At 39.6% G+C, this 22,211-nt stretch overlaps 1 protein-coding gene across 7 annotated transcripts in view; it reads left to right on the forward strand.

Annotated features, from left to right (window-relative positions):
* Positions 1–22,211, forward strand: part of SPSB4 (splA/ryanodine receptor domain and SOCS box containing 4) — a 93,217-nt gene that overhangs the window by 30,727 nt on the left and 40,279 nt on the right. The window contains exon 4 of one of the 7 annotated variants that reach the window (XR_004778278.2): positions 15,511–15,677. The exons of 5 other annotated variants lie outside the window; for them this stretch is intronic. Coding sequence is in view for 1 of the 2 variants with exons in the window: in XM_050712552.1 (XP_050568509.1) it covers positions 15,511–15,521 (11 nt within the window). In the remaining variant the exon portion in view is untranslated. Of the gene's footprint in view, positions 1–15,510; positions 15,678–22,211 lie in introns of those variants that run through there. One more of the 7 variants, XM_050712552.1, reaches the window with a different exon arrangement.

Below are 22,211 nucleotides of genomic sequence, written 5' to 3' on the forward strand. Positions count from 1 at the left end.
GCAGCGCTGGTCCCGGGAGCAGCTGTGTGCCCACGTCAGCATAGCGTGCCCATGGGTGCTGTGGAGAAACAGCTGTGGATGTGCATCAGTGCTGGCCTTCTGGCCACGTCTCAAAAGACTTTCTGGTGTCACTTTCAGATTTCTTCCTCCTGCAGAGTGTGCTTCCCCTGGATGCATAGTGCAGGCTGCTGCAGCTGCTGCTTTGGAGGGTGCTCTCTGCTTGGGATACGCCATGGGATGTGTCCGAATTAGAGGCGCTTTCTCCATGTGATCCAGACAATTTTAAAGAAAACTTCAGCATGTCACATGTATGCCTAAACTCTCGATTGTTGCGTGGTTGCAATAAGGAAGGATAAGTCCATGTTTAAATGAGCTTTAGAAGTCTCGAAATTGCATGTGGAAGGAAAGAATCCTGAAATTTTTATTACAACATATTGAGTAAACTATAAGAACTGAAGATCAAAATTCCACCCCCCCCCCCCCCCCCCCATTTGTATATTTCTAATTATAAATCCTTAAACTATTTCTTGTGATTTGGCAAGATTTGGGGCTAATTGCCCAGCCAGCTGTCTGGTAGCAGTGTCTGATGTTCAGCAGAGCCACGCTTTTACTCCTAGAATTCTTTGGTCTTTTGATGTTCCAAAAAGAATAACTCATGTATAGATTGAAAATAGACTGTAAGACTTTATAATAGAAACAATAGTGTCCTAATAACTTCCTTCTTCTCATCTGTTCAGAATTTAGCCATCTTGTCTTAAACTGATGTTTTCATAGATCCAAGAATTACATTTATGAGACATTTGGGATATTGGCTGCTTTTTATGCCTAAATCTCTTGCTTCTAAAATTAGGAATTGTGATTTCAAAACAGTAACTTTGACTTTGCCTTATATAATAGTATAATTACTTTGAAATATGTTATAGCAGACAGCCAATTTTCTTTTGTGCAGTATTTACAGTTCTTTGTGCTGTTTCGGTGTGGAAGAATGCTTCTGAAGCTTGATGGCCCATTGCAGTTCTTGTGCTAGACCTTGTGTAGCCATTACACAATTTTGAAAACAAGCCTATCTGGAGTTCAGGGAGATGGAAGCATTTACAGCTCAGAAGAGAAAAAGACTTTGCCTACAAGTGTAATGCCAAGTTACAGAAAGCATTTGTGTGTACAAGTTCAGGTGTTGTTAACCTACAGGTCCTTGTAGTGATCAGTGCTTGACGAAAGTGCCAAGGCTTTCTCTAAGTTGTTACTCTCCATTAGCCTGCAACCTATTGCGTCACTTTTAAAAAAGTGTCTCTAACTATTTATATCCCCAGATGAAACAGAAGTATTATTCCAAGTATGTGCTTCAAACACATACATCAAAGAGGTGACTTTCCTGCTACATTTAGTGTTGGTGCGGCCCCACCTTGAATATCGTGGGCAGTTGTGGGCTCCACGACATAAAAAAGATGTTGAGGCTCTTGACAGCATCCAGAGGAAAGCAACAAGGTGGCAGGAGGACAGTCTTGTGAGGAGAGGCGGAGGCCCCCGGGCTCCCTGGCTGGGAGGAGGACACGTAAAATTGAGGCTGTCTGGAGGAGGTGTGCTGAGCTTCAGGGTGCAGATCAGTTTCTGTGTAGGCTTAGCAGCAGCAATTCAAGGTTCTGGGTTCTGCGCTTCCTCTCATCCCCTGGGCTGCCTGGGATGTGGTCCTGGTACCTTTGGCTCTGCCTCTCTGCAGCTGGGCTGCTCACCACTCAGCCCACCAGGGCGAGGCACCTGGGGTTCCCTGACCCCTTTGGTGCCGCAGGGGTAGCAAGGGAGGAGATGGCTCAGGGCCCTTCCCTGCTGTTGCTGGTAAAGTTGCAGAGGTTTTGGGGCATGGGATCTGTTCAAACCTCGTGCTCCTAGCCTCACAGAAGACCATGACTTAACCCTTGAGTGCTTTCCAGACCTTGGCTTGTGTGTTTACATTATGCTTTGTGAAACAGGGGACTATGCATCTCAGCTGAAATAACAATTTTGGAGCTCTGGGCTCTTCTTTCCTATTATTTTAACTCACACTGGTTTGTCTGTAACATATGACAAATGGTAATTATAAATATGGACTCTTCGCCACAGAGGCCCTTTTATTACAAAGAAATTTAAGTCAGAACTGCAGAATTAACTATCAGGAGAAATATACATTTTCTCATCAGATGTGCTGGGTTTTCCCCCAGATGGTTTTCAATTAAAATTTTTAAATGAATATGTTCTTTTGTTTAGATAAACCTGTTTGTTTTATATGTTATTTAAATAATTTATTACTCTGGAGGTTGCGGTGGAAATAATGTATTCTGAAGATGCAGTATTGCTAGATCTTTGGGAGAATTTTCCCTGCAGACATGCAATCAGAGGATGAAGTGGTAGTAATTAAGCAGCTAATGCTGTGAAGAAGCAATCTTTAGTTTCCAAGATAATTTAACGGGAAAAAGCATTTTCAGTTCCTGCTTTAGGAATCAGGTACCTCATTGTTGGGGCTTTTTGTTTTCCTTGGCATACCCACCCCTTTCCTGGGGTTAAGCACGTTTCTTGTCCTCTAATCCTAATTTGTTGATGTTTTCTAATTGACTCAGCCTTTTCTCAGCAGCTTGAAACCACTGCATGGTCACTCGAATATGCCACTCTGTTAATTGGCTTTCTGCCCCAGTTGCCTCCTGCCCCGTTCATCTCTCTCCGAGCTCTTCTGGTGTTTTTCAGTCCTCCAGCTTCTTTTGTCCCTTCTCCAGATAAATTTGTCTCTTCTGTTGTTATTGCGCTCCTATTAAGAATTAATTCTTACCTAACTTTGCTGTTGTTCATAACTTCAGGCAGGCTGCTTTATTAATAACTGTGGGACATCAGGTGCAGCATCACTCTTCCAAAGGATGGAAATGTCAGATTTAAGTGCCTGACCTCAGTTGTGATGGTGAATGGTCTTTGAAATGGTCTGTTTGGGTGAATGTTGAATATTTATATATATATTTTTACTTGTACAAATTAATTGTAATAATGCAGAAAATCCCCAGATTACCTGAAGTTGGTTGTAAACAATTGATCAATGCATGTAGATGCAAAGACTGTCTCAAGCTCCTACTCCTGTAAGATTAGCCACGTCGTGTTTTATGCAGCTATGACCTAGTAAGACCTACAGTGATAGAGACTCCCCAGGCAATCTAAGGCACTCATTAGCTCTACAAGTAACAGGGTTTTCCACTTTACGGTCTTGTGTAGTCTATTTATTTAGCAGGGAATGCAGTTGTCATTGACCTGAACCATGTGAAGGTGTTGGCATAATTTTAAGTTCAGTAGCTCCCTGACTACCTGTGCTGTTTCTTCCCATTGTCGCTCATAAAGGTAGCATGGCAAGTGTCAAATCCTAAAGTTTCAAGGAAAAAAGGAAAATCGTGCTAGTGTGCTGTATTCACATTTCTGCTGATTTCCCTGTGTATCTTGTTTTTAAGGAATAAGAACCTTGAAAAACAGCAACTGCATCTCTGTTCTCAAAATTGTAGTGAATGTTGTAATCTAAAGATACACTTTGAATATTGTATTTATTACTCTAAAATAGAAATTAAAATTTCAAAGCCTTGCTTAATCCTTTACTGAATTTGCTGGAACTACAATGCTGGAATTGCTCAGCAATGTGAACTGATTCTCACAGGTTTGTATGAGAAGTCGAAAGGATGTTTATTTTCAGATTTGCTCTATCTGTATTGCTGTCAGGCACAGTACAGCATAAATCCAAGCTTCAGTACAAATAATTATGCTGGGCAGTAGATTATCCTTTGATATATTTATTTTGTTGCCAAAAATGTGTGTGCTTTGTCGATGTTGACTATGATTTCGTATGAATTTCCTCATGAACTATATTTCTCCTTAAAATATTACTTTGTGTGTGTCTACAGCCTTGGAAGTTTCTTCCCCTCTCTTATCACAAGCTCCATGTGCAGGTGGCTTCATTTTTCTTCTTCTAAAGGCAGTGTAGCTGAGGAGAGGCAGATAGCAACCTGATTTCCTTTATCCAGGGTGGTGTTTCACTCTGTAAAAGGTGGTAAGGTCTGCTGGTGGTAAAGTTATCGTTTTGTGTTCCATTTCTCCCAGTACTTTGTCCTTGAATCTCTTCTCCCCAGTGCTCCGTGGCTGCGAGCAGTGGTGCATCTTGTGGTTTCCAGGGGACAGCCACCAGGCAAAGCCCTGGCAGAGCACGGGCCCTGTGTTTGGGTTCAGTTCGCAGTTGTCTTTTGAAGAAAGATGAAAAGCCCTGTTAAGGCAGGACTGTTAAGCCCTGTTAGCCAGGACTGGATCAAAGCTCCCCCTTGCCTTGTTTTATTCTTGTATATGCAGAGAATGTAAATAATTTTAGCCTTTCACTTTCAACTGTTTTGGGGTGGGACTGATTAATCAGATCTGTCTTCAGGCCTGTTATCAAAACGGTGTTCAATTTATTTGAAAAACCTCCAACACAAAAAGTGTGAAATGAGACATTTCAATCATCAGCGCCGAAATTCAGGGTTAAAGCAGTGGAGATGCTACTTCAGAAATTACTGACACAGCTGCACTTCATCTACAGAACTATGAGGGTTCTTTCAGCTTAAGCATTATTTTTAAATGTTAGTTGGTGGTGAAATAGAGAAGATAAAATGCTGATGCTCGTTCCAGGATTTTATATGGTGTTCTGAGTATTGGCCAGTATTCTGTAGGGCTGGTTTTGAGTTACACATCTTCAGCATTGGTGCCACTGGTTTTCTGTTGCAATGGGAGCATTACTCACTAGGAGCATTGGATAAAATGTTTTTGGTAATTCTCATTCGGAGTGGACTTAACAAAGAAGTAATTAAGTGAGGCGGGTGTGCAGTGTTACTTCATATCAGCTACTCAAAGCTATACCTATATTTTCATGCAGACATGCCTAAAAAAACACAAATTCCATAAATTTGTCAAACTCATGTGATGAATAACGTAAGAATATTTCCATGCCTTACGTGAATATTACTTTCTAGAACTAATGAATTTCCAGACCTGGCATATCTTCAGGGTGTCTCTTTTCTTAAAGAGAAGATTATTTATTAGCTCTGTGTCTGCCAATTTCTTTGCCTCACTGGATGATTTTCTTCATAGTTTTATGTTTGTTTTCTGAACAACACAAGTTGGTTTGATGTCCAAGGCTACAGATGCATTTCCCATGTCAGCTTCCTGGAAACAGTTGTGCGCGTCCTACCAGTGAATGAAAATATAACTGTGTCTCTAAGCAGCAACCTAGGAATGTTGTATGTATGACAACCTTATCTGTTGAGGGAAGTTAGTTTGCACACAGATTTTAATTTTACATTTTTTTGTCTGTATCCCAACAGGCACAGCTGCCATTAAGCATGTAATACAGCAGATTTTACCGAAGACTCTAATAAGACACTAATCCTATTCAGAAGGACTTGACTTGAGTAGTCCTGCTGTGTTTGCAGTTTGCATCCTTCAGCCTGGGCATTGATATTTTCAGGATCTAAATGCTCTGTAGAGCAATTTCTCACTTGTTTGGCTGTATCGTTGACTGGCAAACCAAATGATCTTGTTCTACAAAAACAATTTGTATGAAACCAAAATAAATTTTGAGCACAGAAATAGGTAACGTTAAAAAAGGATAATTTTTCTTTGAGGTTCACAGTTATCTTTTCTCAGAACGGGCAATTTTACAGAAGAGCACAGTGCATCTCCTATGCATATGGATGTTTGTGTCTGCATGTGTAGTGTGGACATGAAATTTAAAGAAGATAGTTTCTGGTTTGCAATAAAAAGCAACTGTAAATACTTAAAAATCATTACTGGGGTATGTCACTGATTTTTCTTTAAAGCCTTCATACAACATCTTGAAGATAATTTTTTCCCCTCCTCTGGTTTCAGCAAACTCGACAGCTAAAGTGTATTTAACTAAGACAAAGTGATTAGTTTCTTTCAGATGCCGGTGCTTTTCCTCATTTCTTGTAGTTATTGCATTTTACTTTTTTTGGCTTTCTCTTAAGCAGAGAGCATGTAACTGCTCTCAAAAAACACATTCCTCTGTCCACTAAAACAAAACAAAGCATAGAGTTATATTAATACCCAGTTCACACTTCTAAAATTGAAGGGCTTCATGTTTCTGAATTCCAAATCATTCCTATTATGTGAAATATGCTATTTGAAGAGGCTTTTTAAAAGATCTTTCCCTATAGAGGTTAAAATAATTTTAAAGGCTTAGAAATTAAGGAGTATTTAAAACATTTAATTATTTTTAATTAATAAATTTTAGATTTAAAGCTAGGGTAAATTACTGAGAAAATAATGCATTTTCATTGACTAAAGAACTTCTCAATCTGTTGCCTCTGGTGAGATGCATTGTCCGGCCACAGGCACCAGAGCCCTGTCTGGTGTTCAAACAAACACAGCCAACGGTGCTCCTGGAGAGCGCCTGACTTCAGCTGCTCCTTCAGCCTCATTTTGTAAACTTGTATATTCTTTGCAGTATTAACTGTCACAGTGCTGGAGTTGCACTTAAAAATTTATAAAAACTTGACACTGGTGATATCAAAGACTCCCATTTTTTAAGAAAAAGCACCACTGTTGTTGGCGAGTGCCTTGGGTTAGGCTGGATGGAACATGTGTTTTGGCTTCTGAAGAAATGGCAATTAATTTCTTGCTTCATCCTGATTTTCACTGCACTGCAAGGTCTCCTGATCACATATGGACTCACTGTATGTTTGTTATTTTAACTAAAGTAATTGCTTTAATGTGCTTTGTATGGTTGTAGCGTTGACTGCATTTCTGCTTGATGTGTGCTTGCCATATGTGTAAACAATTTGCTGATTTTAGTGGTATGACCTGTTGGCCTCTGCCTGTATAAACAAATGAAGGCCAAAGTTCAGAGAGATCAGAGGGGGAACTTTAAACATCCTGCAAAACCTGCAGTCCATTAAGTGTACATTAGTATTTGGTTACAGCCATTCTTTTGTGCTTCCAAGTAATTTGTTCATAACGCATTTGGGAAAGCAAGATAGCTTCATCTGATGCATGGGTACTTCTGAGAACGTCTCCTTCTGCTTTGCTTAAAGGAGCTTCATTGTCCGAGTGCTGTTCAGCAATGTATGTGCATGGAACAGTATTTCTGTGGCTACAGGAGCTGCAGAGTGTCTGTTCTCATTCTGAGGATAAGAGGTCTGAAGCCCAAGCCTGGGACTTGCACGTGCTTAGAGGCCTTACATCAATTTGTATTTCCATGTACATTTTGTTTTGGCCCTTTGTTTAATTCTGTCTTATTCTAATGATTTCTATACCTCTGAAGCTACGGACAGGCAATAATTAATAAAACAGAAAAAATAGGTAGGTTAGCGTAGGTGGAGTGCTTGGCACTGCTGGTCTGCTAAGCTTTGTGTTGGTCTTCATCAAATTGTTTCAGGTGGTAGCCCGTCTTCAGGGCTGGTTAAGTTATTTCTAACTTGGTCCGCTCTCTTCAGACACCCAGCATGTAGCTCTGATGGCCTGGCATTTGTTTGAACATGATTGTGAGCATTGGAAATAGTTGCAGAAAGGGCGAAAATAATCCAAAGCATTAACTATTTGTGAGATTTAGCAGTTCTGACACTCACGTTTTTGCCTGATAATGTTGTAATAAACTTTGATTGCCTTTACTGAGAGGTTGCTTTGGATTATCCTTTTAAGGGACAGTAAAGAAGACTGCATTGCTGTGTCAGCATCAAAATTCTTACAGTTCCCAGCTTGGGAAACCCTCTGATCCTGCTAGCAAATTGAAAGTATTTTGCTAATGAGTCACAAAGTTCTTTCAGTTTCTTGATTTCCATTCAGTTTCTCTATCCTGGAGTTCCAAAGGTGGTTTTGGTTGATTTTTTTTCTTGTGCCTAACTTTACACTGTAGGCTTGTAGAATAAATAATGCTGTATGAATAAGCAGAACAGAAAGAGGGCTTTCAAAATCTATTTTTTTTTTCTGAAGGTACTTTTGGGTACTTCCATAGCCTCTGGACAGCACTGCTACCAGCTTAATTAGAGATCTAAGTACAGATACTCTCTTTGATGTGGGACTTTCCCATCTGTAGATTCCTTGAAAGATGTCAACTTTGTCAAGTGATACAGCTTTATTGGTGTTACATTAAGAAACCAGCTTTCAGGAGCGTTTTCTTGAGTCAGAAGTAATGCTAATGTGCTTTACTTTTCATTTAGAGATTTGAATGTTAAAGCTGGGGAGACAGGCAGTTGGAAGAGGGCCTACGGTGTACAAAGAATGAACAATAGCACAAGAGACAGATGAGCCATGTGCTTCAAAGAAATGTGTGTCAAGGTAGAGAAAGTGACAAGTGCCAGCAAGATCTAGGAAGAGATACTTGAAAGAGCAAATGTGAAGAAGGCACTGATGTGTGAAAGAAAGAGAGAAGATGGAGAAGTATGGCGTGGATAAAAAGAGCAAAGATGGTGAGATTTTGACGGAAGAAGTAAGCCTTGATGCAGCCAAACAGCACAAAGAAAAGAAAGTCAGACTAGGGCTATCCAAGTTCTGAACAGCCCTACTTTACTTTACTTTCTTCATCATTTTTTCTGTCAGGAGCTCATATTTAAACCCCAGCTTTATGGGAGGGAGTGAAAATTCACCTGGGTTCTCCTGGTATTAAGCACAGGCTTGCTGGGCTTTCCTGACCACTGAGAGCTGCTTGGTTTTGTGAGTCAAACTAAGCCTGTAAAAGTCAAAGAACTTGACAAATGTTTGCTGTGGTTTTCAGTACGCACTTCTCAGGAATCTCTGTGATGCTGTTGGCATGTAACTGGGTCTTTTGTCATTCATGTCTTTACAACTCAACTTTTCAGTTTGAATAGGAATGAATGAACCATTAATATCTCTGGATCTGAGAGGATGAATTAACTCTGCAGATTTTTCTGACTTGAAATATTCTTATTTATTACAAGCTTTTATTTCTAAAGTTCTTTTTTATTAATTTTCTGAAGACTTACTAAAATTTAAAACCTGTTTTTTTCTGTGTAACACATCTTCTATCCTCAAAAAGAACTTTATGAACTTCCGTGTGTACCAGATCACCAGTAAGAAGTTTAAGAGTTTTTATAATTTCATTGACAGAGAAGAATGCAGAAGCTGAATTGTCCGTGACACAAACATTTCCAAAATCCAGCATGTAACTTGATGTACTTCAAATACAGGAGATAAGATGCCTCTTATCATCATCCTGGGCAACATTTCTGAAATGAAACTCTTCTAAATTGTGATATGAACAATGCCTGCACATATGTGCAAACAGTTCCCTCAAAATGCGATTTTTTTCCTAAGTCACTTTTGCAAAGGAACTTTCAGGTTTCCTCTGGCCCATTTTTTCCCCAACAGCTTTACATGCTTAATATGTGTAAATATATGTACTGTAATCTTAAAATGTTAATGAAAACAAGTTTGTGTTTAAAGCAGACTGGAGATGAAACACATCCAAACATTTGGCTTTGTACCAAATAGGGCTGTGCCCTGTAGGAGTTTCTCTGGTTGGGAAGCAGCAGCAGTTGAGCACTTTTACTTTTCATCCATTTACTCTTTCTCTGGTTTTCTGGCCATACAGAGTCTAGTGAGGTATGGAGATGCGAGGTTTGAGAACTTACCTGGTTGTGAGGGTATATTGGAGATGATGCTCACATGAATAGTTAGTGCCCGAAAGTTCACAGCTAAAAGGAGTTGCAGTAGAAATGTCTAGAGACTGCCTGTTCTCAAAACAGTCTAAAAAAGCACGTCTATTTTTGTTGGGGGGGGGAGGTTTTCCGTTTAGAGAGACCTCCCCTGCAATGTTTTGCTGCTGTCGTTAGAGATTTGTTATTGGTGAGTACACAAGCGTGTCTGTGGCCCATCATTCTGTGTATAGGGCTAGATTCCGAGCAGGAAAACCCATGACACTCGTGGAGGAGGAGTTTCTCAGCAACCCTCTTGAACATGATGACCATCGAATCCCAGAGCTACCGGTAGCTTCTCATCAGACGGGTGGCTGGAACCACTGCTGTTTTCTGTTCCCCAGATTTCCCTGTTGAGAGAAACCTACTTCAAATGTCAGCATCAGAAAGGAACGCTTGATTTATGAAACATGAATGGGCATAAAATCTAAATGTCACTTTTAACGTAGTTTACTAAATGACTTGTTCCCCATAACTCTGAATTATTGCAGTTTTTGTTTAACATAAATTCATATTAAGTGTACCAGTTCTAATTTATAAGTCATCTTAATAAACTACTATATTAAGCATGTTACATTATATAGGGAAAAGTTTTGCTTTTCCAGGTGGTAAGTAACAAAATTCTGTATCTGGTAAAGGGGGCAGTTTTCTTTCATACAATCTGAAGAGAACAGATATTTGCTGTTTTCCCCTTTTGTATGTGTAGTTGCCCTTATAAACAGAATAAGCTATAGATTGAATCCCCACTATTTTTTAACACCTGGATACATTCTTTCTTCAGTGCCCAACTGCCTTTTCAGTATTGAATTTTTGCAAAAGAGATTAGGCTTTTAAACTGGAGCTTTTGGATAACTCTACATGGCTAATATTTGAAGAAATACAAGGACGTGGGTATTTGAGGGGAGCTGACCTGCTCGTACAGCAGGTGAAAATGGCAATCAAAGGTTCTCTTTGGGAAGTTGTTCAGTACTTAACAATACAGCTGATGATGAAGAAAACCATATACATTTCTATAACCCATACGAGAACGCACATTACGTGGATAAAAACTTATTTTGCAAGCTTTTATGTTTAGGATTTCAAGCCAAAGAAGCAGATGGCACGTGCATTTCCCAATGCTAATCTGACAGTAATGTCCTGATGCTCTGTGGAGCTCAGTAGTGCTGCATGCTTGTCTGACATCCTCAGGCTGCTGGTAAAGGGCATCTCCCTGTGCAAAGGGGCATCTCCCTGTGCAAGGTCTTCTCTGTTGTTCTAGCTCGTGCTGCACTAGCAGCCCCACTAGCATGCAGGTATAGCTAATGCTGTCTCCCAGGTTTGTCTGTAGTGAGCATTACAGAATACAGGGCTTGCTGGAGGAAGGGAGAAAGAGGGCTATGTTGTCCTTTTCTGAGTGGAGAGTTACAAGTCGTCATCTGTGCTTTCATTTTTATTTTTTTTTCTCCTTAATCTGTGGATGGTACTATCTCTGTTCCTACAGATTTGAAAAATGGTCTCTGTTCAGCTGATTCAGCCAATTGTTTTGCAGAAACAGTACTGAAAAATAGGCTTTGTGTGTGTGTGAAAGAGAGACAGGCTTTGAAGAATTTGGGGTAAGCCAAATGAGTCACAAAAATGCAGATATTTTTTGAATGCATTTAATTTTGAATTCATTCCTGGGATGGATAAGCTTTATAATTTCTGTTTCTTACAAAAAGAGTTTTTTTTTTTTTTTTCTGTCAAAAAGTCATTAGTTTTGTTTAGTGTTGAAAATCACAATAAAACCAATTCGGTTGTTAAGCACTCACTTAACCGTGCAGATGAAGAAGAAGCCAAAGAGGGATGGATTTTCAGCCCAAAGGTGGAGGAGGTGCTGACTGAATGCCCTGCTGGACCTTCCTCCTGCCAGCACTGAGAGGTGGCTGTTTTGCTTCCCTCTCGCTGTCAAAGTTGGTCTCAGTCACAGGATTTCTTAAGGGCTCTTTGACTTTGTTTGGCAGAGCCTGCATAGCTTGCTTTTCTTCTGTTTTGCTCAGAGTGCAATAAATCAGCAAGGAAATGGAGCATCTTTATATAAGGCCTGATGTTTGCTGTTACATGATATTTTCAAAGAATGAGATGTTCTGGGTTAAGCAGGATCAGGTTTGTAATTTTTTCTAGATCTTTGTGTTTGTTTGTTTGTTTTGTTTTGTTAGGTATTGATTTCCACATTTGGCTACATTATAATTTTGCAAATAAGCCTCTGCAAACAAAACCAAAGTATCCATACCCCGTAAGGGCCATCCATGATGGATGAATATATGTATAAAATTAATTTTTACCCATTTTAGGGCTTATCATGAAATCCTCATAAAACACGTTCAACTCTTTGAGAAAGTAAGCAACTGCTTCATTAAACACACAGTTGTGTGGGGCAGACAGCAGTCTCTAAAGATGTTACTATCCTTTTTGCTAGCTAATTGTAGTAGGGAATTCAGTGCCCTCTAGGGCACTTCTGCTGTCCGTCTCCTGTTGTTTCCTGCCTCACAGGAAAAGAGACAAACAGTAAATGATTTCTGGTTTTAATTAGCTTGACAAAGATGCGTGCCCTGAAGTACACTGGAAGGTGTGTTCATTAAGTGTGGTGTCCCTACAGGCATTTCCTGGGTGTCCCTTACAGTTGCTTGTACCCGGAGATTTGCTGTTCAGCCGGCTGTGAGGGCATGCATGCCTCTCTTTTGACTCAGCCTTGCACTAAAATGACATCTCTCAGGTGGTCGGTGCTGCCTGCTGTGGGCTGTTGCTCCGGTTTTGAGCTGGGGCAGCCCTGGCAAAGCCCCCGGTGTGCTGCTGCATGGGCTGGGGTGCCCTCGCTGCTCCCCTCTCTGCTCCAATGCAGCCAGCCCGAGCCCCTGACCTTGGTGCAGCTGCAGAAAAGCAGTAAGAGTGCGGCCCAGAGCTCTGACCGGCTTTACAGCGTGAGACATTAGCAGCAGTGTATGGTTGGTCCTGAAAGCGGTGTTACGTTGACCTCCTTTTGGCTCTTTGGAGACCAGGGGGTTATTTTTATTGTGTATTTACTGCTAAAATTTGTATTCAAATGATAGTTTTGAACAAAAATAACCGGCGGCAATGGTGTTCTTGATGGATGGTTATTTAGGCTGGTCACACAGAGGGCCTTTTCAGCCACTGCGAATTTGAGAGTCCATAAAACTAGAACTTCATCATGGAGTGGTGACTCTGCAGCACTTCTGCTGGGAGTTTTGTGCTTAGAGCACAGACACTTTCGTGTTACTCCCGTTGAGGCCTCGGACCTACTTCTGCAATGCTTTTCAATTTATCCAGATGTTCCAGTTGAGAAAACAAGTATATTTTCAATTATCTAGTTAGCATGATGAACAACAGATTCCATTACAGAGGAGAATTTACGTAGTTTTTGTCTGTCATTGAATCAGGCAGGAGATTTAGTGTTCAGATTAAGATTAAATTAAAAATTTAAGAATTTGGGCTTCTGTTATTAGAGACTGTAATAAAGAATAGAATTATTGGGCAAGAGCATATATATGATGATAATTGCAGACGTTTCATGCATGGAGGAGAGTTAACGTAATGCTTTTCAGAGCTCTCTGAAGGTGGCAATGCATGTGGGAATGATGGCAGCCCTCTAAGTTTTGAAAATCCAGATACTTCAGAGAACTTTATGAAAGGTTTCCTTCCAAAAGACTTGTACACCATTAAAGTTGGGCAACTTGGTCCTTTAGAGAACTGTTAAGAAGACAGGAAACAAAAGATAGAAGCAAATGGTTGGATTTTAAGATGGAAGATTATTAGTAGGGTTTCTGCTGTGATCTAGTCTGCTCACTACGTTAATAATGAACTGAAAAATAATGTGAAGTAATGATTTATACAAAATTTTTCAAGGTAGACTAATCTAAATTTGACTCCAAGAAGAGTTGTAAGAGTCCTGCAGTACTTAGCAACTGAATAATAAAGTTATAGGTGAAAGTAAGTCAGTGATGTTATGTGCCCAGCAATGCGTAGTGAAGGAAACAAATGTGTCTGTACATTGTATGTACAAGAGTTCTTGAGCATAATGAACCATTGCTACCTGGGAAGAGATCTTGGGGGCATTGCACGTAATATTATGGAAATACCAGTAATGAGGAGAGATCCAAAGGGTGAACATGTTATCGTGAACTGGAACAAACCAGGAAGCTTGGTTATGTTATTCTGGCCAGCTTATATCTTGAGTATTACATGCTCTTGTGGCTCATCCCTGTCCTTCTCTTCCCCTTCAATGCAACTGTAAAAATATTTAAATAAATTCTAAACTAAATAAATACTAAAACTTAATAGGCTGGATAAGAAGGAAAAAATGGCTTCTGCACAAGGAAAGAATAAATAAAAACCTGTAAAAGCATCTGTATTGGGTCTGACCAAAGGTCTACACAGCTCAATATCCAGTAATTGCAATTAATAGTTGGCTAAGGGAGAGTATGGGAACTGGTGAGCATAAGGGATATTTCAGCCCATAACCTCTAACCATGTTGATTTCAGTGACTTACTTAGTCACATATATATTTGTTTAGTAACTCTCGATGGTTAATTTCCTAAACTCCCTAGTCTCTTTTCATGGAGCTGTGTAAGCTTTTTGCATCCAGAGCATGTTGTGGCAGTTTACAAATGTGTTATGTGACAAACCAACTCCTTTGGTTTGTTTTGGCTAAACTCTTCAGCCTCTGAAAGAAATTCCTGCAGGGAATATCCAAAAAAAAATTATGCATTTATAAATGGTATAGGAAGAAAAGACTATGGAAGATCTTTTGTCAAAATCTGAAAACCGAGGTGTTCAAATGAAATATCGGGTGCCTTATTTAGAAAGTAAATTTCATATGTTGAAAAAGTCTGTCATATGAACCACTGCAATAAGATTATGTGGAAACAAAAGGTATAAATACATTTAAAAGGGGATTATTATGGACCCATTGGTGTTGGATGAACATGGCTGTCCAGTTGGATCTTTAACAACAGGAAACCTTTACATTGCTGGTGGTCAGAAAATGGAAAACAAAATAATTTTAAGTGAACTGTAATAAAATTATCTGCTCATAGAAAGTTGAAATTTCGTATGGTGCTTTCTTACACTTTAAATATGTGATTTTAGCTACGTTTACTAAAATTAAAATGCTGGAATGAAGGAGGGAAGTTGTGGCTCTACATGTAACGATCCATGATAGGAGAAAGCTCATATTTAGTACTGTACTTGTATTTACTAAAATGTCAAGTAATTTTAAAGAGCACTGAAACTGTTCTGTGAGTTACAGAGGGGATTACAGGATTGGTTTGTCTGGTCATATAAGGTGAATTCCATTTCTATTTTGCCTCTATGAATAAGATTAAAGTAAAGTATGGGAATACTAATGTTAGAATTATTTGATATTTTGTTACTCACATGTGTTTTCCATTACCAACTAAATGCTTAAAATAGTTCCAGGAGACTAAAAACACGTTTTTGTCAGTTTATAAAATACTTTCAGCAACTTAAAATGGAAATAGCTTAAAAATGGATTATTGTAGTTAAGCCTAAAAACTGCCCTCATTAAAGATTAGACCATGACAAAGGTCCTGCTGTTGCTCGATAGTGGAGTTAATTCCACCTTTTTCTTGAGCTGAATATGGGTATCTATTCAAATGTAGATAACCTTTAAACCTAAAAGTAAGCTGCATGTGTTGTTTGCAGGTATCCTTAGAGACAGTTAATGCTTCAGTCAGAACTGTTCATCACAAATATATTGTAAATACAAAACCTCCCTTTTGAGGAAAAACAGCAACTATTTTGCATTCTGTATCTCTACAGAAAGCAGATAGAGCCCAAGCTGAGGAGAAGGAAATGTACCATTTAGAATGAAGTACCTTACTAGAGCTGACCTAAAATCCAGCTGTTACTCAAACCGACCACCAGTGCATCAGAAAATACTTCCTCCTGACAAATTTTCTATCTGGTTAAAGACAACTTTATGAAAGGTACGTTATCAGGTTAGCACTGATCAAGTAACTATTTGGTGCAGTATCAAAAATAGAAGTTACATTCTCAAAATGGGTAAAAAGTGAGTTTGCTGATATGTGCTCTTGAAATGGTTTCCTTTGTAAGTGGGTTTGTCCAAGCTCCCAGCAAACTTGCCCTTCCTGGTTTGCTTCCGCTGTATGTCCGGATCAATCCTTTTAATGATCGTGTATTTATATCCTATACAATTGGTAAATGATAGTAGCCTGCTCTGTCATATTTCTGCATATATTTGGAGAACAGTGCTCTATAATACATCCTTTTAGCACTATGCAGCATGTGACAAAAGCTGCCTCTTACCTTGTGTTGTTGTGCACTATTAGTGTGAGCACCAGTGCAAGTTTGGTCTTGGTGGGCTGGCTATGGAATACAATTGCTACAAGCAGGCAGTAAAGAATCAGGAAACCTTTTTGGCAGTCAGTGAGGTTGATGCAACTCTATTGCAAATATTTACTTCCCCCAGAACATCAATAAAAAATGTGTCACCAAAATAGTGTCCCAGACAAGCTGCCAATTAGCAACACTGCTGCTTTATAACGAGGTGGATTATAAGAAGAAAAAGGCATGCATTTTCTACTTTATCTTTCTAACCCCGAGGAGTTTATTGGAAAAGATAGTTTAAAAAAAAAAAATTAGGTACAGATACATTGAATCATTGAACAACCTTGGAGAGTAGTTCAATTGCAGATTGACTCATCTGCCAGCAAGCTTAATCTATTTGACGTGCATTGATCCAGTCCGTGAAAGAAGGTCACTTTCTCATTATTCCCTGACTTGGAGCTCAACATCACAGACTGCTCAACTTTGGCAAGGTCTTGCATAAGGTAACCCAAGTCATCTTGTAGCCCAGAATGCCACCACCACCACCACCCCCTGCCTTGTGTCTTCCATGTTGTATCCTTCAGTAGTACCAGAAGGCCAACAAGCTGATGTTTTCTGCAAACCTCATGTGGCTATTTAGTGTCAGGCAATTGCACAGGAGTGTAGGGAAGGTCAGCAGTTGACCTATTTTAAAAAAAAAAAAAAAAAAAAAGGCATTAAGGCATTTAATTTTCCTCTAAAATCGATTTCTTTTTAGTGACACGTGAAAGTTGTGTGCATTTTTAATGTTTAATTTTCTGTGAGAGAATAAATGAACCAGGGCTGTTTTGTCGTTGGCATGTAGCAGTAAGTTCTGAAACAAATCAAATTGGCTCTTAAATTCATTGAGTGGAAAAAAATGCAGTAGCTTCTGTGCAATGCTTTAAAACCATACTGGAAGGTTGCTATTTTATTTTGTTTTTCAAATTCAGTATTCTGTTCACTTTCAACTCTAGCACTTTTTTCTGCTTCCGAGATGCAGATGCAGCGGGCAACCCTCTCGATTGCTGTAAATCAGTGTGAGGCCTCTGAAATGAGTGCACTAAGCCAGCCTCTACGCTAGGTGAGAATTTGTCCAGCTGTCTGTCTGACTAGTTTTTCTGTTTGCTCACATTTGTGTAGTGTTGCACAGGCTAGGACATAAAGATAAATTCTACTTGGTATCTGGTTCACCCTTCTGGCCTTTCCACTCCTTTAGTTAAACTCATAAATCTTAGCTTTCACTATTAAGATCTATTTTGGAGCTAACTGTGTTCTTCTAAAGGGAACTACCTGAACTCAGTAGTTTTTTTTTTATTTTATTATTTTTGTCTCATAAATGCTCTTTTCTTCCAAGTGTTATTTTAAATACAGGACATAACTTGACAATGCTGTCTACACAGTCCTCCTGCTACACTCCCAGCCCCTGCTTTATTAAGAGAAATCAACGTCTTCAATCTTTGCAGCTTAACAGCACTGTGGTGATGTTCCAGCTTTGAAAAGTTTAATGTTCTTTCCTGACATTAAGGTCCCAGTAAGATGCCAAAAATACTGAGGAAGGGAATTTGTAACCTGTTGTGCATATCACACAAAGGACTTGGATACGGAAAATGTTTTCCTTTTTGATGTTAATGTTTTGGGTTTGTTGTCTGTCTTTTTAGAAATCATGTCATTAGTAGTCTGGGTTGATTAGCTTAGGATTGATGAGGGTTGAATCTGAAGAAGACAGTCACCTGTAACCAGCCCAGGGCACCTTAGCACAGCAGAGGTGCAGTATGATGATACTGCTCTTTTTTCCTCTTTCCCCCCCTTCAGCCCTCATTTGTGCGACGTGTACTTCGGGGTCAGTTTTGGTATTCCAGCCATTCTAGTTTATGGTTTTTATGCTTCACAAGCATAACATTTGCTTTCCCTTGGGATAAGGAAAATATTGAAAGTAAGCAAACCTTGCAGTAGCAAAACAAGAAGAGACATGCTGGGCCAGTATTGTCCAGTGACGTTCCCTATTTGACTGGAGTACTTACAGAGGATAGAGCTAGGTTCAGCTGCTGATGGTGGGTTGAGCATCTCAAGTTAAGTTTCATGGGGGAAGAAGAGCATGTGAAACCTCACAGGATGGTTCTTATCTAGAAAGCTCTTGTCCTAAAGTCTCTACGTAGTGTAATGTGGCATATTTTATTGAACCTGTTGTGAATCCTGGGCTGAAAAGAGAAGAGGGAAACTTGATAGGATAAGCAGTTTTGGGTATAGGATGGTTTGAAGGATAGGCTTATTAAATTTGATTTTATTAAGGAGAAATTATTTGATCTTTAGGTTGGGATTGACTTGTATTCAAATGAACATCAGCACGTCAGCACATTACACCCCATGGAAAAGGGACTTAAGAGTTTCTTGTGTAGAAATTTGTTTTATCAGACACCCGTTTTCATTGGTGTGCATTCATGTACTTTTTTAATTTTTGAAGCATTTGTTTGTTGCATAAGCTCCTAGTGCAAAGTTTTATTTGCTGTTAAGCTTTATTACAAAAATCTTTTTACTAGAGTACAACTGTATTAGGAACATACACTCTATTATTTCACTTCCTCCTTGACATTGCTTTATTACAAAGGAACGTTTTGTGGAGAAAATGGCTCCGTCTGTCTTGCTTCAGGGAGCTGTGATTACTGTGGAGTTAACATGGCCATGTGCTGCTCAAAGGCTTCTAAGGCAAGGGAAAAAGGTTTGGCACTTTTTTTAGCTGGAGAGCTTGTGTTGGGATGAGGCCAAACTAAACACCAGTACCTCTATGGTTTATGATTTGCATCTTTTCAGCTGCTGGGTTCCTTGGTTGCAGTGCTACTTGGACATATTGTTGCTCAGGGTCCGCTTGCAAGCAGAATTGCTCCCGTTGTTGTAGACAGCAACTACGTGGAGCGTATCTGGGGAGAGCTAAAATTTCTGTTCTTCGACTTTTTAAAGAGAAATTTTACTGCATATCCCCTGGCAAAAAAATTCATGGAGATGAGAGATTATCGTTTTCCGTGAGAGGAAATTTTGAAAATACATGGGTGTGCCTTCACATTTTTCCAGTACAGTTTAAATGTATGCTTTCAATATAAGATTTTACAAGTATGTTTGAATTCAGTATACCAATTCAATTGGTATACCGAAAACCTCCATTGAAACTTACTGAAATTACTGAAGTGAGTATTTTTCTTAAAACCACTTTTTTATTTTTGTTTGCTTGATTTTGTTTAGAAATGTTTAGAAACATTTTTATTCAGAAAATTCCACATCAACTCCTGAATCAGACTTTCCTGTGTGTGTGTACATCTACATATCTATACTGATTTAAATGAATAAACCAGGAAATTCTTAAGCTTGGAAGAGCTACCTTCTCTCTTTGCCTGTCAGAGAGGAGGCTGCCCGCTGTAAGGCAGCGGTCAGCTCCCTCACCCTGCGTGGTTCACTGCTCCTACCTCCTTCAGCTAGAAACTGCACCACGGTTGGGAGTTGGTATTCCAGGAGAAAGCTGATGATAAAGAACTCTTTCAGTTAACATGCACGGGCCCCAGAAGGATCCTCTGGTTAGAAGGAAAATATGAACTGGAGGTAAATTGCAAGTTTTAATAGTGGGGGTAATTTATAATCCTTTGGAAGGCCTCACCAGGAGACATAAATTCGCTTAGCTGCAGGGTTTTTTTTCATTTGGGTTCAGCTGCTGTGGTAAAAATGTATTCCATTTATTGGATCTGATGGCGGGATTGCAGGGTGACATCGTATGGCTGTCACTCGGCAGGGTTAATGCTGGCTGATTTTGATTCTTCTGACTGAACGTGAGAAGCTGAGATTCATTCAGTCTTAACCAAAATGCTGGTTTAGTTTTGTTCCCCTACAATCAGGGGCTGCTCTGCTCCTGGTTTTCCAAAAGCACAACTGAGTGCCTTTGGAAATGCCACCCGTAGTCACTTGTCTGGTTCTGTAGCTGTTGCAGCAGAGGTTAGTCGCCTGTTGCTACTCAGAGCAGGTTTGTAACTTTGACAAGCAACATGCTCCGTCTCAGAAAAGGAAGAGCAGAGCAGGCTGGTTTTCCTTCTGCCCTCAGGAATAGTGAGGCGTCCTCTAGTCTTTCCCTTCACATAAGATCTGGAAGTTGAATGTTTTCAGGAACCTGTGTGACACAGTAACCTTTAGTACTTGGAGATTTACATGGCCAACTGGATAATGCACCGAAGATGTGACAGTTTTTCGGTCTGCATAGCCTACGAGGTCCTTGAATAATGCATGGCTGGCTGGCTGACAGCAGCTTAATAGACTCCTTGTCAAGACGGGGGGCTGACTGCTCTGACCGGGCTCTTCTCCGAGAGAGGCACCACAGGATTCTTTTCTTTTTGCCATTAAATATCCTGTACTTACTAACATTTCTTTTAGACGGCAGCTAATGGGATTATGGATATTTTATGTCATCTCCACATCAATAATGCAGTATGGGCCACATGAAGAATTGATTCTTTTTGTTTGGGGAGGGAAGTGGAAAGATATCTTAACTCTAGGCAGTAAGAGATTTCTTTTAGGAACTCCAGTTTTGATGTAAGTTCTAGTCGTGACCTTGAAGTTGCAACTGGAAGCAAGGAGGCAAGGAGGCTAATAGCAAAATTTTGTAACTACTTTGGGTTACTCCCGAAGTTATAGCCATGCAATGAAATCAGTATTCCCTGGAGCAAAAGCAAGCTGTACTATGGCAGCAGGTTAGTGCATAGGAGTATATTGGTTGTATTGCTGAGCTCAATATCAGTATTTTATTGTATTCGAAAACTAGTTTTTGTGTTTGCTTTTTCCTTTGTTGTTGTTGTTGTTTTTTCTCCATGGGGTAGCTTGTGAGAAATGTTGATTCTTGCTTGTGCTATTTCCGTGTCTGTTCCCCTTCAGTCAGAGAAAATCAGCACTTTTGTTTGCTGGTGCCAAGTTTGCTGTGTCCTCTCAGAGGATCAGTGGAGTCCTCCAAGCTGCCTTCTGGAGGGAGGAGTCGTGTTCAGCCTGCCTGCGCTCTGCAGGTGGCAAGGAAATACCGTGACTTAGCAGGAGTGATCCAGGTCAGGAGCATCTTAAAGAGCGTCTGGTGGTTCCATAGTGCTGCAGAAAGCTCTGGGAACATTTGTATGTTGTAGATAAGCAAGAAGAACCCGCTTGGTTTCGTTTACCCTGGGTGTTAAGTATTGAAATAACATTATTGACATGTTTATTTCTGTAACTGGATTTTTTTAAAAAAACACTATAAATGTATATTCAAGTATTTGTAGCAAACCTGTGTTTGGGGAGATAATGTACGAAGAACTGTTTTTTTAAACATGTAATTACTTTTTTTTTTAATGAGGAAAAGATCTTTAAATGAAGCTTTTTCTCATCTGTGTGGTACTGGAAGCTTTACGTTTGACATGCAATATTCCTCTGTAGCAAAAACTCCAAAAGTGTTATTACAGTTATTGTTAATCCATAGTTTTAATATAGAGTGCTTTGCGCGTTGATATCCCTAACATAAATTGCATAGTCATCTTTATATAAAGGATAATGATTTATAGGCATGGTCTTCCCCTAAAACTGCTAAAGAGAAGTCCTTTGGACACTTGGTCTTTTCAATTTATGTGATATTAAAAGAAACACATTTTCATTTTCTTAGACTCGAGATTAAACTTTTTTTTTTCCTTGACACTTCAGTTCCTTACACTTTGAAGGAAAATGATGTTTGTGAAAGCTTCTTTTATTTTATGCTTCCAGGCTGACTCTGGCAATTTTCATTGCTCAGATCCGCACCCATCAGACTGTAAGGTTCCCACAGCTGATGAGAGATGAGCGTGGCTATGCCCAGCAGAACACAAGGCCAAGGGGATAATTAGTTGGAAAAAAATTCAAGCATGTTGTTCCTACCGAGCAGGTCATTGTGGAGCATATAAAAGAGGAAAAGACAGCTAAATTTGTGTAAGCTCCTGTTTTGTTGATGCAAGAGATGTTCCAGGTAGCGTTTCCTGATTAAATACCTTGCTTCTTTCTTTGTTTTATAAGGCAAGGTGATGAAGGTAAGAGAGAATTCTTTTACATGTTGTTTTCTAGTGGTTTCTGAGTAATTCCTTGAACTGTCAATTGAGGAACTAAGAAATGAGGAAAACCATTCTGGTGCT

Source organism: Cygnus atratus, chromosome 9 (assembly GCF_013377495.2).
Source record: "Cygnus atratus isolate AKBS03 ecotype Queensland, Australia chromosome 9, CAtr_DNAZoo_HiC_assembly, whole genome shotgun sequence".
NCBI classification, from domain to species: domain Eukaryota; kingdom Metazoa; phylum Chordata; class Aves; order Anseriformes; family Anatidae; genus Cygnus; species Cygnus atratus.